Here is a 15,917-nt window from a genome sequence, read left to right on the forward strand (position 1 = left end):
TACAACACATGGAACCAACAAGTCTATCTTTCGGGATAAACAATCATTGACATACGATAATGTTTGGTTGTGAGTTCATAACAAACGAAAAGTAAGACACCTTTGTAATTGTATGACATCTTGATACCTATAAAAAATCAATGTGTGGCAAGTAACCAAATAATAGTAGTATCCTTTTATTTTAATAAATGCATACTACTATTATTACAAAATACTATCTTAACAAATCAAGTTATGAAATTGACTAATATTTTAATAGTAGTATGCTTTTATTTTTATTCTTTTTGATTTTTGTGTTGGATACAATAATCAATTAATCATTTTACATTACTAGTTGTTCCTGGGCGTGCTTTTAGATTAAAAAAATTGTACTATTAATAGTTTAATGAAAGTTATTATGTAAAAAAAGTTATAATAGATAATTTTATGAAAAAGGTATTGCACTAAATTGAATACAATTAGTTGACAATGTTCAATCTCATATAATACTACCAATAATAACCTTTTTTATTGTAATATATATTAAAATTCATTTTATTTAGCATACAATAGTGTAATAATTGAAAATTTGTTAAGCTATATAATTATCGTTTCATATAAATGCTAAAACTGAACGTAAGTATAATTATTTCATATATACATGCACAATTTGGTTGATTCATATCTGGACCCTTTTTGTCTAAGTAAAAAAAGTATAACTATATTGGTTTTAACTATTTGACTTATTTTAACTGTTTGACTTATCGGTTCTATCCACTATAATGAATAGGGTATAGATATATGACCCCTTCGTAGAAGTAAATGAGGACTGAGTGGCTGCTACTTCACTGGTGGCGAACGGTCTTCTAGTTTCTTTGTTTCATGCTATGCTCGAAACAACTTTGTAAGAGGTAGTTTTTGTTTGTTCAACTCTAGATGAAACAAGGTTTAAGCTTCCTGTGACATTTTCTCTCCCCCCTGCTTCGAGGAAGAAAAAGGCTAGCTGTTTTGTATTCACAAAGGGTGTTCAGATGCATTTTATGGAGCTGCCAGACAACATTAAAGGCTCGTTTGTGAAAAGAGCAAGGCATTAATAGGATGATGTAGAGTGCCCTAGAGGTAGGAAGTATTTCTTTTGCTTTAATTAATTTGCGTACTTGCTTTTGTGGGAAAGGTTTAAATTCTTTTATGATATGTCTATTTAGTCAGATATTCTTATTTGTTAGCTTTTTAATTGATACACTTTCCATTTTTGGTGATTTTATTTATTTAATACAGTTTTATAAATTTAATCAAAGTAATTAACCGTAATTAATACAATCCTATACTAATGACGTTTTAAAATTTAGTCAAAGTAATTAACCGTAATTAAATTAAATTTATAATAGGAAGATTCTTATTTGTTAGCTTTTTAATAGTGTAGGTAAGTTAAACCCAAAATCATCTGATATATTAATCATCTGGTAAGTTAAATCCAATATATTATATGTTAATAAAATAATTAATTATATTTCATTATAGAATGTTAAAAAAAACTTTGGTGTATCACAAAGTTCGAAATTACATTTTCATTTTTGAGTAAAGCCTCTTATATATTTTTTTTCCGATGATTGAAAAGTTCTTGATTTTTCTATCACTTTGATTTTGACTTTATAAATAGATGATTTGTTTATTAGTTCATAAAAGCTAGATATTTTTGCATTATGCTAATAAATTTTTGTATCAAAATAAACAAGTCTTTTATTACAAATTCATCGGTACTTAAAGCTAAAACTGATTTACCATAGGTATTAGTTGTAAACAAAGGATTCACAAGCAAAAATAAATAAGTTGCACCGGTAACCAAAATAAATGAAGCTAGTCCAAGTAAATAACAGTGATTCAAAATATTGGCAAATCACCCTTATGTGGAAGAATTTGATACGGTGGTGCTTTTAGAATTTAAATTTATCCTTTTTAAACTTTATTTAATATATTGGCATTTATTTTGTGTTTTTATATTAATTTACAAATTACAGTGATTGATTAGGAATTTTTGTAATTATAAGACTAACATTTTAGAAGTTACATGATTATATATAAAAGGAATTAAATTATTAATTAGCAGGAGGATACAAGTTAAGATCTAGCAGCTCTAACTCTAATCATCTTCCATTAACAACTTAGGTCTTAATGCTCTATAACATCATGATCACCATCGATGTTATGAACAACATCAGTATTAAGATGGATGTTGGTGATCCTTAACGCATGTACATTTGAATGAGGGAGTCATTTGAATCAGGTACTCCCTCATCCAGGCTATAACTACCCGTCTTGTAACTTAACATAAGTCGATTACTACTGGAGGAAAAATAGCTGAATTTGCCTCCTGAAATTTGATTCTGTGCTATCGCAAAACAAATATATACCTCCTTTTCATATGCCAGTATTGAAAAATCAACAAATTTGTACCTACACCAAAAAAACTATTAAAAGTAAAAAATGCATCATAAAGAATTGCTCCAATTTTATGTTTAACCACAATATTCTATATCAAAATGGTGACAACCATCCTTAAAAATGGTGGAACCTTAATTCAAGAAACAACTATGAAAAAATCTGCAATAGATGAAGTAATAGAAACTTGCAACCTCCTGTATGGATCCAAACTGTATCACGTCTCACAACTCAACTGAAACAAGAAAAATTGTTTGCACAGCTATCATGGCTCTGGCAATAAAATATTTGACACTGTTAATGTCGAGACCTCAATTGAAATATAATATACACATGAATAGCACATTAGAAAGTAGCATTATTAACAATTGGATTATCTCCAATTACCACAAATTGAGGTTAGATTTTACTGATATCATTCATATTATTTCGGAGTAACAAAATTTGTAATACAAAAATACATGAGATAGTGCGTACCTGCAAGCCTCCTTAAGCATAGACATAAAAAAAAGAGAATATACATGAATTTTAGAATAGTTACAACAGAGATAGTCCTCAAATTGCTCAAACTCTAGATATCAAGGGTGCACTCAAAAGAAGTATACAGAGGGATACAGAAAAGAATCCTATTATACTAAAAAATTTAAGTTAAATGAAATCATGAATTAAATTTCAACCATGAGTGTTGAATCGAATTTGTTTCACATTATGCGGGTAGTTTGACGATCGTCTCAGCCAACACTTTAATAGCGGTAAGCTAAAAGAACCTTACAATATGGTGAAGATCCGATGATGCGTGCAATATTTTTCGAACTCGAAGCCATATATATGTCGTTCCCAATATGAGTATGCCTTTCAAGGAAATGGAAATCACATGAAGCAAGTTGCGAGATTTAATAACGAATACTCAACTAACACTACAAGAAAAATCATTTTTAGCAACAAGTTTTAGCAACGACAATTTTTTTTCTCGTTGCGAAAAATAAAAGTTGTTGCAAAATCCATTATTGCTATAAATAAAAATTAACTTTCCACCTCTTGAACTATTTTCGTGGGTTAGAACACATCTCTAGCAACAACTATTTTTGTAGCTAAAATTAAAATAGTCATTTGCAATAGCATATTTCGTTGCAAAAACTTATTGAATATATTGATATAACAATGTCGTTGCCAAAAACCTCATAGTATTATTTTTAAAAGAAATTGATTTTTATTGTGCATAGTATCTCACCCAAAACAGCGCATAGTATCTCCCTCTCACCCAAACCACGACATTAGTATCTGCCTCACACCCAAACAGCGCCCGTATCCCTCACCCAAAACTTTCTGCATAGCCAACCGCCGCACAGCCCCAACGTAGAGTGCCCGACGACCATGGTGGTTGTAAGAGTGATCTCTTTGCTTCACACAATAGCCAAATCAGGCACATAATCGAGATGGGTAGCTCTCAACCTCTTTAGTTCTCATTTGTTCAATTGAATGGACTTAAATTTTGGTTCTTTCATTTTAAATATAATTGATGATTTTTTTTAAGAAAATTTTATGTGGTTAGATTTATTATTTGGATGTTTCTTTGGTTATAATTTTCTGGGTTTTGCCCTTAAACTCAATCAATCGCCATTCACTCTTTAATGTTGACGGAAATCACACTATGAAATTACTCAATTGTTGATGTTTAGGACCCAACATTTGCATCCTGCTTTAATTAAGAGTAGCAACCTAACTGTAGGATCTGAAAATAATTTCACGCATAATTGTTTTTGCTTGCTAGACTCATGTTTAGGTGAAGTATGGTTATGACTTATGACAAGTTAATTTCCTTCCTGATCTGGTTACCAATGTTCTGGATTCTGCTGTTCATCTTTGTGATTTCAGTTCAGCCATCCAAAACTCCGAGAAGCTATGTCTGACTTAATTTTATAATTTTTATTTCAGGACGTTGCTCTTACAGACTTCCTCCAACACATCCCATAAGGTTGGCTCTTTCTCTCAACTTCTCAGTGTTCTACTTTGAGATCCTCAATTCTGCTGATAAAGCTTGTAGCATGGCTAAACAGGTAAATATGTCTGTTTCATTCTAAAGTTTTTATGGTTGAAGTATTTTTCATTTTTGGAGTAGATAATAACCCCACATGAACTTGTTTTCGTTTCACCCCCCACTTATCTTAATGTGGATGATACTATTGAGTGTAGCTCTTATATATTGATGCTAGAAGGATTGTGCTTTCCATTGTAGATTTGTACCTCTAAATAACGTTTATGGACTTCTTGCAGTTTGCATTGGATTCTATGTAGGAGCTTCCCAAAGTTTTTGATTTTATTATTTGATCACAAAAGATGGACTTGTTATCATTGATGCTCTTTATAATTGTCTACTACTCTTGTAGTCCTATATTAAGTGTTGAAGTAGGTAAATATTTTGCAGAGTTGAATTAGTGATACCGAGTGTAGAAAGTTTCCCTTAGGGGCCTTCGTGGATTAAGTGTAAAACGGAGGAAATAGTGAGAGAAAATTTATGGAAATTTTATAGACTTCGATTGATAGTGAAAGAGGAGGATAAAGTATAGTAATCTTTTATCCTTCTAGAAAATCTTGGCTTGCACATTTTTCATCCCACCAATGCCAATCATTACTACTATCTTCACCACCTCCATCCTCATACCCACCCCCAAGGTGTAGAAAATAAGAAACAAAGTAACCCACAAAAAGTACCCCAAGGTGTAGAGAAGAACAGGGATTTGATGCACTTGGACGCAAATCTACAGCCTATTTCGGCTGGAAAGAAGATGTGGAGTATTTTGGACTGTTCTGTCGTCAAGCTCAGAATCGATCTTAAGGGGTATAGTTTAATTTGTTCATGTGGCATTCATGTGTGTTAAAACTTTTGTGATTTCTTCGAGTTTGCTATCTGCTATTTATCTTCACATTCTTGTACAGCTGGTATATTGTACAGCTGGTATGTGTTTCGGACTTTGATTGTGATGAATTGGTGTTCTGCTGTCATCCGCTTGCTGTTGCTGCCTTCTGCTCTGCTGCTGCTTCCATCTGATGCTGCTGCTACCGTAGCTGCTGCTGCTGTTGATGGTGCTGTCATTGCTACTGCTGCCGTTGATGTTACTGCTGCTGCCGTTGCTGCAGTGTGCCATCTGAAGCTGCTGCGTGCGTGTACTAATGTTCTAAGGCTTGGTTGATTCCTCTAGTTAGACATGGGTGGTGTGTACTAATGTTCTAAGAAGCTGTTTGATATTTTTTTAGACGTGCATATATATGTATTTCTCTTGTTATTAATATATAATTTTTATATTGTTGGTTCTATATAAATTATATAACGATAATATTTTACAATGATTTTAGTTTGTTGCCAAAGGAATTGGTTTTTCTTGTGGTGTAACTGATTACTTAAATGCTCATCTAACATAATAGCTCATCAAATTATCAGACCGCTATTCTTCGCAAGACATTTACATGTACTGACTACCTGGAGAAAAAGAGAGTATGTAGAGAAGTTTAAAAGTAGGAAATTTTTTCCAAGGAAGTTCGTGAAGGCAATGCGAACATTCTACATGCAAAAATAGAAATGTTTATTATTGTCAAAAATAGCAGCTTCAAATTATTAAAGAAGAAAGGACATTAAGGTTAGTTACAGTTTCAGTTAGACACAAGGCACAGCTTGTGGGACACAGCCATAGCAACAGAACAAATAGTAAACAAAAGGAGTGAACTATACTTCACATGTAAACAGACAACTGACATGCTTATGTACCAGACTCAAAGGTCAACAAAAGACTTTCTGTACAAAAGTGACGGGGCAAGAGTGTAGGTGACGAAGAAAACCACAAAAGAAAAAAAATAAATACCTAAAGACGGCCAATGACTTTTTCTGGAGCCTTAACTTTCTTGTCTTTTGAGTCTGTATTCTTGGCTTCTTGCTTTATGGAGGAAATTTCATAATCATCATGTTGAACTACAAAACAGCCAAATTAAGCTAAATGACCAACTTTGAAGAATGTTCATTTCAAGTTGGAAAACCCATGAAAACCAATTATAAACCAATTACATAAAAAATTAACACAAATTACAAACCAATTTTCTTCAACCTTAATTTAGAAGAATTTTCATTTTCAACAAATCAGAAAGAACATCAGAACACGAAGACGAGCAATTCGAAGAATTCCCAGCTTGAACAGGGATAAATTGCTGACCTTGAAAATTTGTGGGTATAGAATTGAAAGGTCTAGCAATAAAAAGATCTCCATCCCATTTCATTTATGAACTTTCCATCAGTTGCGCTACAACATCAGTCCCAAAACCAAGGAGGAAAAAAAAGACAACCAACAAACAAATAAAAAGAATCCAGCAAATAAGAGTTAATCACCAGGCATATATGACAGTCTAGTCAAAGACATACACAGACCACACAAAACTCAGTCTGGTCTTAAGTAGACCACCTTATATGAATGCATGGGTCATTTACTTCAATCTTTGGTTTACCTTAAACTTACCTTCAATACATATGGGAATATGAACACTAAAACTTTCAGCTTCAAATGCTCAATACAAGATAAGCATCTCCATTACCAAATATTTACAGGACAAATACCACAGGATTTTCTCGCTAATATTCAACCCAGAGAACTGACCTCTTTTCTTTAGCTCGTTTTTCTACAAAAATCTTGCTACATATTTCTTTTCTCGGAGTTCCAATTAAATTTTTATATACATCTTTTTGGAAAACTTTACCTTAGAAGTTCGCCTCCATTCACCCACTCTTATTCACTTCCCTCCCTTAAACATTGTTCCAAAAGAAAATGGAGCAAGTCATTTGAGACAGCAGGAGTGATAAGTAATAGAGAGATCAATTATTAGAAAGGAATCCATATACAAAAGAACTTTCACGAAAAAAAAGAATCATGCATTCTAGCCACTATGAAGCAATTTATCTACAAAATGAAGATATACCAAATGTCAATTGTAGCTTAGAAGCTAAAACTGAACTTTAGCTATAAACAAATAACCTCAAAACAGAAATTTGAAAACTCTTTTCTGATCCTTTAATGAAGCTTTCAATAAATTGATTGAGTGCTTGATTTATACCCTTCAATTTCATATGGTTCTTAATTTGTTTGATGATGCTTTGAATTCCGGCATTTGGGTGCAAAAATGTGTTTATTGTAAGGCAATACAGGCATCTGTAAAAGGTTGGTGAATTGGGGAGAGGTTTGCAGTTGTTGAAACTAATGGAGGAGAGAAAACTTGGGTTTAATGTGTTTATAATGTTTTGATTAGTGGTTTGTGTTAGGAAAAAATAACTACTACTGAGTAATGACTCAATCAATAAATTATACACTAAAACAACCATAAAGAGAGATTAAACAACAAAGATATTATCAACAACAAAGATATTATAAACTGGGTATGTTTGATTTCTTCAAATTAGCCACCAATTTTCAATTTCTCACAGAATTTTCAACAGCAAAAATATTAAATTTTGTTTCCGATTCAAAGCCTACAAAACAATACTTTCAAAGATTGAAGAAATTGAGTAGCACTTCAAAACTTGACTCAAAGTTGAGTTTTCTTCAGGTCTTTACATATGTTAATCTTTACATATATATCTGATGCGAGTATGGGGTTGAAAACTCAAAGAACCTGATAAATCCTTCCAAGAACAATGCCAAGATTGATCTTGAACAAACGCCACACGATAAGCCTTCTGTTCTGAATGAACAGAAGGTGGCCAGAACAATTCTGATGAATGGTTCTGTGCCTTGGATAGAAACAAATTGGCCTTATATCAACCAATTGGCCTCTTCCTCACACTAATATTAAGATTCACTCTCTTAACCCTCGTGGAACAAACCGAATGTCTCTTTGTTTCACTCACAAAGAACTCACCCAGGCAAAGGAAATTGCAAGGCAATTTACTTGAAGGAATTTGTCATTAACAATCTGTGTATTTTTCATACAAATGAGAGGATCCCTTTATATAGGAATTCCAAGGAAAAAAAAATAACGGCTATAACAAGGATTAACTAACACATTTTAAAGAGCACGTGATAGGCACGTTTGTTTTAAAACAGAAACAGAAATCAGAAATTATGCTAAGTATGCTTCCAGCTCTTCCAGTTCTGATCTGTCTGACAGGGGACCTTCAGCTCCCTTTTTTGGTGTCTTACTGTGATCGTTAGGAGGCACTTAAGGTCTTGTTGGATAGGTCTGTGTATAGAGATTCCATTTCTACCCTCCATGTCCTCCAAGATGCGTGGGTTAGCTCTGGACAACCCTTGCAAGGTAGGCTGGTCGGCAGATTTGTTGGATTGTCTGTTCTGCTATTTGTTGGCTTTGAACCAAGCTTCTGTTATGTCTGATGGTTGCTGGGAGACCTTCTGTTGTTCCCTCCTGGACTTGCCATGTCTTGATACTCATGCTTGGTCCAGCTTGGAGGTAGGCTTCCTTAGTTTTCGTGCTAAGCTCAGTAAGTTCAGTTTCAGCAAGTGTGTTGTTGATCCAATTATGCTCTTCATGGTTTGTCTTGGATTGTAGGTTGTTTATAATTGGATCATGGTCCAACCCTTACATAGCATTAAGACCTGATCCAAGCATACATGGATCATTCCCTCCTTCTTGGAAAAAGAATTGTTTTTAATTCTTGACCTTCTCCTTGAATGCTTGGACAAAGTTGTTCATGCGTGCAGCCTACTGATGCTACTTGATCTGACTTGCAAAATGCTGTTGCTGCTGGCTGTCAGAATATAAGCTCACTGATCTAAATCATCACACACTTATTTTCAATGTACACCACAACTTATCCTCATGTGCACAAGCTCTCCTTCTACACAAGTCCTGCTTCTATTGCCCAGAACACATCAGTTTCAGTTGGTCAGATACCTACTGCCCAGAACACATCAATTTCTATTGTTGCTACTATTGATCAGATGAACTGCTACTGCTGATATTCTGACTAGAATCTCCTTCTACACACACGCACATGCTGCTGATCACCGATGCTTTTAAACTGTATCTGCTGAGCTACAATTTCTGATGCACCTGCTGCTCCTGCTCACATTTGCACATGTGGCTGTTACCCCTACACTGATAATATCGTGCACACTGATCTGATTCATCTGTTGCTGGCACACGAATCTGTATTCTGATCTACATACAAACACTCCTACATACAAACACTCCACAAACCAAGTCCCCCATAATCATCACACATGTAAGGATGAATGATCTTGCCTTTACTTGCATAATCAACCACACCCATACGTTAAACAAGCTTACCAAGAAGATTACCTTGCTTCTATTGCCAAGACTACATTCAACTTGTTGTATTCTCCCCTTAGAAAAAATTCGACCCCGAATTTTTGTAGGGTTAAACTCAACAAATTTGCTAACATGAACAAACTCAAAAAAATCAGTAATCCTTACAAAATCATGCTTCTTTGTTGGTTCTAGTAGTGAATCATCTTCAAAACTTGCATGAACATTGGCCACATGTAATACCTACTGCCTAGTACAACGCAAATCATCACAAGATGTCTCTACAACCTTTTCAAGATCATCGAGAATCTCTACACAAGATGCCTCAACATCTCCTTTAAGATCATTAATCACCTCTACACAAGATGGTACAACAATTTCTTCACTATTCTCCACAATGGATGGTTCTTGATTGCTACCAAAAGAAGAAAACAATGGTGTTCTTTTTGTATCAACATGCTTTGAAATGATCTCAAATTTAATCCTAACCGGATCAACATCAGTGTTATACTCATGAACAATCACCACTTTAGAATCCCCATATTGCTCTTGCAATCTTTGTTGAAATCTCAGCTTTTCTTGTTGAAGATGAAGCTTCCTCTTCAAGCTTTGCTTTTGACTCCTAACATTCACCAATTGTTTATGCAAATTATCAACTCGCACCCAATGCCTAAATCTTTCATAAATCTTTTTTAGCTCTTCAAGACTGGCTTCCTCATCCTCCAATGATGCTAGTTGAAGTTTTTCAATGGCATAATCTAGTTTATCCAATGGTTTATGTATGTTCATGTTCACTATTGAAGACTCGGTATTCTAAGACTCAAGAATCTCTCAAAAACAAAGTGTGAGAGTAAGAAAAAGGGTGAAAAAGAGAAAAAAGGAACAGAAACGAAGTTTGGAAAATTTTTGTGCACAAAACAGAAACAAAAAAAAAAACAGAACCCACACAGCCCAAATTCAGAAATCTGTATGAAATGTTTGCTACTGAAAACCCGACCAAACCAACTCCAAGTATGATGAAATTTGGTGACAACACACCTCAAGATGTCTACAAACACCCCAAATTGGAAATACTCAAATACGTGGTCTAGTTTGATCACAATTCAAAAATTCCTCCAAACATCCAATCTGAACTGTTTTTGTGACCTTTGGTCTAAACACTTGCGCATCTTTTTTTCCACAACTTCAATGACTACACAAGAAGACTGAAGAAAAACTAGACTCAAAATACCCAACGTGAAAAAAAGAAACAATGAAAAAGACTCAAAAAGGAAGGAGACACAAGGAAAATACAGACGACAAATACAAAAGAGACTCTCCTGTACTTTGCAAAACAAACATGCAATGGGTCACTCAAGAAACCTATAAATCATATGAAAAAGTGCACAAATGATGTGGTTTGATGAATATAGGATAGTGATTGATAATGTGGTAGAAAATGAAGGCCAAACAAAGGAATCTTGATAGCTTTTCGAAGACAACTTACCAAGGTACCCGGATTTGATCAGTTTTGGGCAGGCTTTAAAGAAAATTCATATCTCCTTAACTACAACACCAAATTCAATGATTCAAAAGCCAAACGTTTCCCAACTCAATCAGGAATACCGTGTAAAAACAGTTTTGAAAAACAATCACAATACCATCCCCGAAACGCTACTGTTTTCGACCCCAAATGCAGTCAGTTTCAGACAGCTTCTATTTCTTCGTGTCCCTTATCTGCAACCTTGCTCTAATATCAAGTTGATGCGAGTATGGGGTTGAAAAATCAAAGAACCTGATAAATCCTTCCAAGAACAATGCCAAGATTGATCTTGAACAAACGCCACACGATAAGCCTTCTGTTCTGAATGCCAGAACAATTCTGATTAATGGTTCTGTGCCTTGGATAGAAACAAATTGGCCTTATATCAACCAATTGGCCTCTTCCTCACACTAATATTAAGATTCACTCTCTTAACCCTCGTGGAACAAACCGAATGTCTCTTTGTTTCACTCACAAAGAACTCACCCAGGCAAAGGAAGTTGCAAGGCAATTTACTTGAAGGAATTTGTCATTAACAATCTGTGTATTTTTCATACAAATGAGAGGATCCCTTTATATAGGAATTCCAGGGAAAAAAAACATAACGGCTATAACAAGGATTAACTAACACATTTTAAAGAGCACGTGATAGGCACGTTTGTTTTAAAACAGAAACAGAAATCAGAAATTATGCTAAGTATGCTTCCAGCTCTTCCACGTCTGATCTGTCTGATAGGGGACGTTCAGCGCCCTTTTTGGGTGTCTTACTGTGATCGTTAGGAGGCACTTAAGCTCTTGTTGGAAAGGTCTGTGTATAGAGATTCCATTTCTACCCTCCATGTCCTCCAAGATGCGTGGGTTAGCTCTGGACAACCCTTGCAAGGTAGGCTGGTCGGCAGATTTGTTGGATTGTCTGTTCTGCTATTTGTTGGCTTTGAACCAAGCTTCTGTTCTGTCTGATGGTTGCTGGGAGACCTTCTGCTGTTCCCTCCTGGACTTGCCATGTCTTGACACTCATGCTTGGTCCAGCTTGGAGGTAGGCTTCCTTAGTTTTCGTGCTAAGCTCAGTAAGTTCAGTTTCAGCAAGTGTGTTGTTGATCCAATTATGCTCTTCATGGTTTGTCTTGGATTGTAGGTTGTTTATAATTGGATCATGGTCCAACCCTTACATAGCATTAAGACCTGATCCAAGCATACATGGATCAATATCTGCCAACGCTAAGTTCAACCATATAAGAAAACCCATCAAGTGAAAGCTGTACGTTTGTTGATAAATTCCTCGAAGCTTTCAGTAAAGCTTAAGAACTTTTTACAATGCTTAAGTGTGTCAATAACGTCCAAATAAGATACCATCCCAGCATCCTCCACATTAAAGTACTTCTTAGCAAACCCACGCAAGCTATGGCGATGAGTACCAATTTCTTCCATAAATTTTCCACATTCCTTCAAACTTGTTTTTACATCTTCCCATGCACCATTTTTCTCATGCGTCTCAATTGCTTTACGCAGTTCTATAACTTTATCCATGTATTTATCCGTCTCATCCATGAGTTTTGCAACCTTATCCACATCCCTTTTAAGGTATTGAAGTAGATCATATGATTGCATCAGAGCTGGAGGGTGTACTGGAGGAAGGGATGCTCCGTATATCAGCTCAACAATGAGATTTGAACGAATTAAAGAAATTCCTTTTTTACATAAACTCTTTTCAGGATCACCATCTGAGTTTTGGTAATATACATACAATACATCGTCTACTTCTATGTAATCTAAAAGCACAACAGCATGATAAGCTTTGCCCCAAACTTTTTTCCCCTTATCATCAAAACAAAAAAGAATATCATCAATGTGATCCCCCAAACCATGGTATATCCCATCTCCATTAATCTTATAATCCTTTCTAACTTGAAACACTCCAACCACAGGGCATGTATTCAAAAACATCTTTATAGTATCCTCCCACTTCATTCCTTTAGAGGCTAAGGGGTCAGCAAACATGCATTCTTGAATACAATGGTTCAACTCATTCCAAAGGGGAGCACCATCAATTGTTGCTGATTTTATAAGGTCAGCAGGTTTCCAACGAGTTTTTTCAGGAAATTTTGCTTTAAGGTCACTTCTCCACTTAACATGGTCAAAAAGACAAACACCTATGTGATTGACTAATTCGGTTGGTTTAGGTGTAAGTGAATATAACAGCCTTAGTTGATAATCTAAAGCCTTAACAGCTGCAGCAAAACTACACTGACAATATTCTTGTTGAATTGGAGGCTGAATTATTTGTATGCCTCTCGATGTTTCATGTCTTATTAGATGACATGTAAGTTTGACCTACAAACAAATATAGAAATATTTGATTCTTAAGCTATAGGTTGTGCATCAATTACATGAGATCAATAACATATTCTTAATTCAAATCTAAAAATAAAGCTGAAATAAGAAAAAACATGACAAAAGTGATACAAATTTCAAATAATGATATGTTAAAACATTGACACCAAAGTGAATCAATCAACTCCGTTTATTACCTAGTAGAATACACTATTCTAAAATAGGAATCTTCAAAACGAAAAACCAAAAGAGAGAAGAGAAGTTCATGCATATTTAATAAATGAAACATCATTATTTTTTGTTCATTTTAAAATTAAACAAAATTTTCAATTTTCACAATAATCAACTCCCTTTGATTTTTCATTCTGTTTTTTTTTTTACTCAAATATCAGCGGCATGGCTCAAGTGCGTCGAGTAGAATGGCGCGAGTGGATTGAGCGACCCTTCTAAAGCTTCTGACTATTTTTCACACACATTCTGAAATAGTTGTCTTATATATTTTGTCTTGGCCAGACAACCTTTAAAGACATATGCCTTTGTTCATCATGCTTATAAATACTCTAACATCTAATTATTCACTTTAATAAATTGATGGTGTTCATCAAATCGATAGGAAGGAATAGGTTTAAGCTGAGAAAAATACAAAATTACATACCCTCAATTTGGCATCTAAATCAGCGTAAAATTCATTATCAGCTTTCATTTTTGGCACTTCTTCCATATTCGTAATCACTGCAAAACACAAAGCAAAGTTATATTAATGGACACACCACAAAATACAATCAAAATAAGAACAATTCCACACTAATGGCTCAACTTAACTTGTTCTTTGGAGGGAAAGGGATGTCTTGATGAGGGTAAAGGGGGTTTTGAATGAATTTAGGGACTTCGACCTATAATCGCCAACTCAGGCAACAAAAAAATTTGTTCTCTATTATCAGATCATGCTACTTACTCCCTCTTGCTACATTTCTTCTAAACATGTTTGCTAAGCAATATTTCTATTCTTGATTACTCTAATTATATATAGTAAAAAATTCTAAAAAGTTGTTATTAATAAAATTTTCCTTGAAAGGAATCAAACGAGATCCCACTTGATAATGTTTTAAATTATAGATTAAGAATAAAATATAAAAAGGAAGAGTTGTGAATATTGTCGATCTCTCTTACTTCCTCGGTCCCTTGATATAACCTACACTTTCCTTTAAGTTTGTACTTAAATATAAGCTACCTTTCCTTCAATAGAAGGGAATCTCACTTTCCACACATATATTCAACCACTTATTTCACTTTTTCATTCTTTCTCATAATTTTAACCATTAATTCTACCATTATAAAACAAAAACATTCACTATTCTTAATAAACATCAATTTTCTCTTTGTAACTTATAATCGAGGACAGAGGAAGTATGTAGCAAGATAATAAATGAACAAAGAGAATATAACTTAGTACTGTTAGTGACACCGTAGTAGATCTGTACCTACCTTATACCCCTTTTATACCAAAATGCGAACATTGCTAATAACACCCACATACTACTAGTTACACCCTTAATTAAAGTGCTAATAACACTACTAATCTACGAATCCCTATTATTACATACTTTTTCGACTTTTTCCACGTGGTAGAAAAACGTTTTTTTTATCTACTTGGTAATATTGAGCTTCTACTTTTCTAGGTGTTGGATAACAGGTTAAGATGTTTTTGGTTAAATTAAGCACTAATCATAGTTTGACCTTCATTAATCTTGAACTAACTATGATAATCTAAACTAACTTAATAAACATTAATTTTTAAATTTATATATCAGAAAATCTTTGAATAATTTAAAAATCTAAAAGATCAATTAATGACGTTTTTATCCAACGTAACGATATTTTTTTCAACTAACCTTATGGGGCATGTATTTTGAAAATGCAGCCGAAATGAGTACTTATTTGACTATTCAATTTTAATTTGGTTTAGTTAGGTTTGATCAAAGTCAAGTTAAGATTAGTGTAAGTCAAACTATGAGTATCGCTTAATTGAACGAAAAACTTCACTTTTTGTGTAACATATGGAAAAGTAAAAAGATCAAGGAAATCATGTGGATTATATAAAAAAAAAATTGTATAACCAGTGGAAAGGCCAAAAGTTTTACCTAAAATTATTTGAAAATTAAAAATAACCTAACTATTGTCCATTTGCTCAAAATAAACCAAAACTATTGGCAAACTCCAAACTATTTTCAAAATAAGACTAATACTTGAATAATTATTGTAAATATAGCATTATTAATAGTTAGGGTTTATTTTTAACAAGTTCAATTTACTCATTTGCATTTGAGTTCTTGTTCTTCTTGCTTCCTTTTTGCTGGATTTATGCTTCTTTCGTTGTTTTTGG

At 34.0% G+C, this 15,917-nt stretch overlaps 1 protein-coding gene across 7 annotated transcripts in view; it reads right to left on the bottom strand.

The window, feature by feature from the left end:
- Positions 1 to 1,564: 1,564 nt before the first annotated feature.
- Positions 1,565 to 15,917, bottom strand: part of LOC130799562 (uncharacterized) — a 30,340-nt gene continuing 15,987 nt past the window's right edge. The window contains exons 1-4 of one of the 7 annotated variants that reach the window (XR_009039299.1): positions 14,190 to 14,269; positions 6,276 to 6,382; positions 2,613 to 2,653; positions 1,565 to 2,433 (exon numbers count right to left, since the gene is read on the bottom strand). Coding sequence is in view for 1 of the 7 variants with exons in the window: in XM_057662692.1 (XP_057518675.1) it covers positions 12,449 to 13,534; positions 14,190 to 14,255 (1,152 nt within the window). In the remaining 6 variants the exon portion in view is untranslated. The other 6 variants (XR_009039295.1, XR_009039297.1, XR_009039296.1 and 3 more) reach the window with 6 other exon arrangements.

The sequence above is a fragment of the Amaranthus tricolor genome, chromosome 14, assembly GCF_026212465.1.
Source record: "Amaranthus tricolor cultivar Red isolate AtriRed21 chromosome 14, ASM2621246v1, whole genome shotgun sequence".
Taxonomy (NCBI): domain Eukaryota; kingdom Viridiplantae; phylum Streptophyta; class Magnoliopsida; order Caryophyllales; family Amaranthaceae; genus Amaranthus; species Amaranthus tricolor.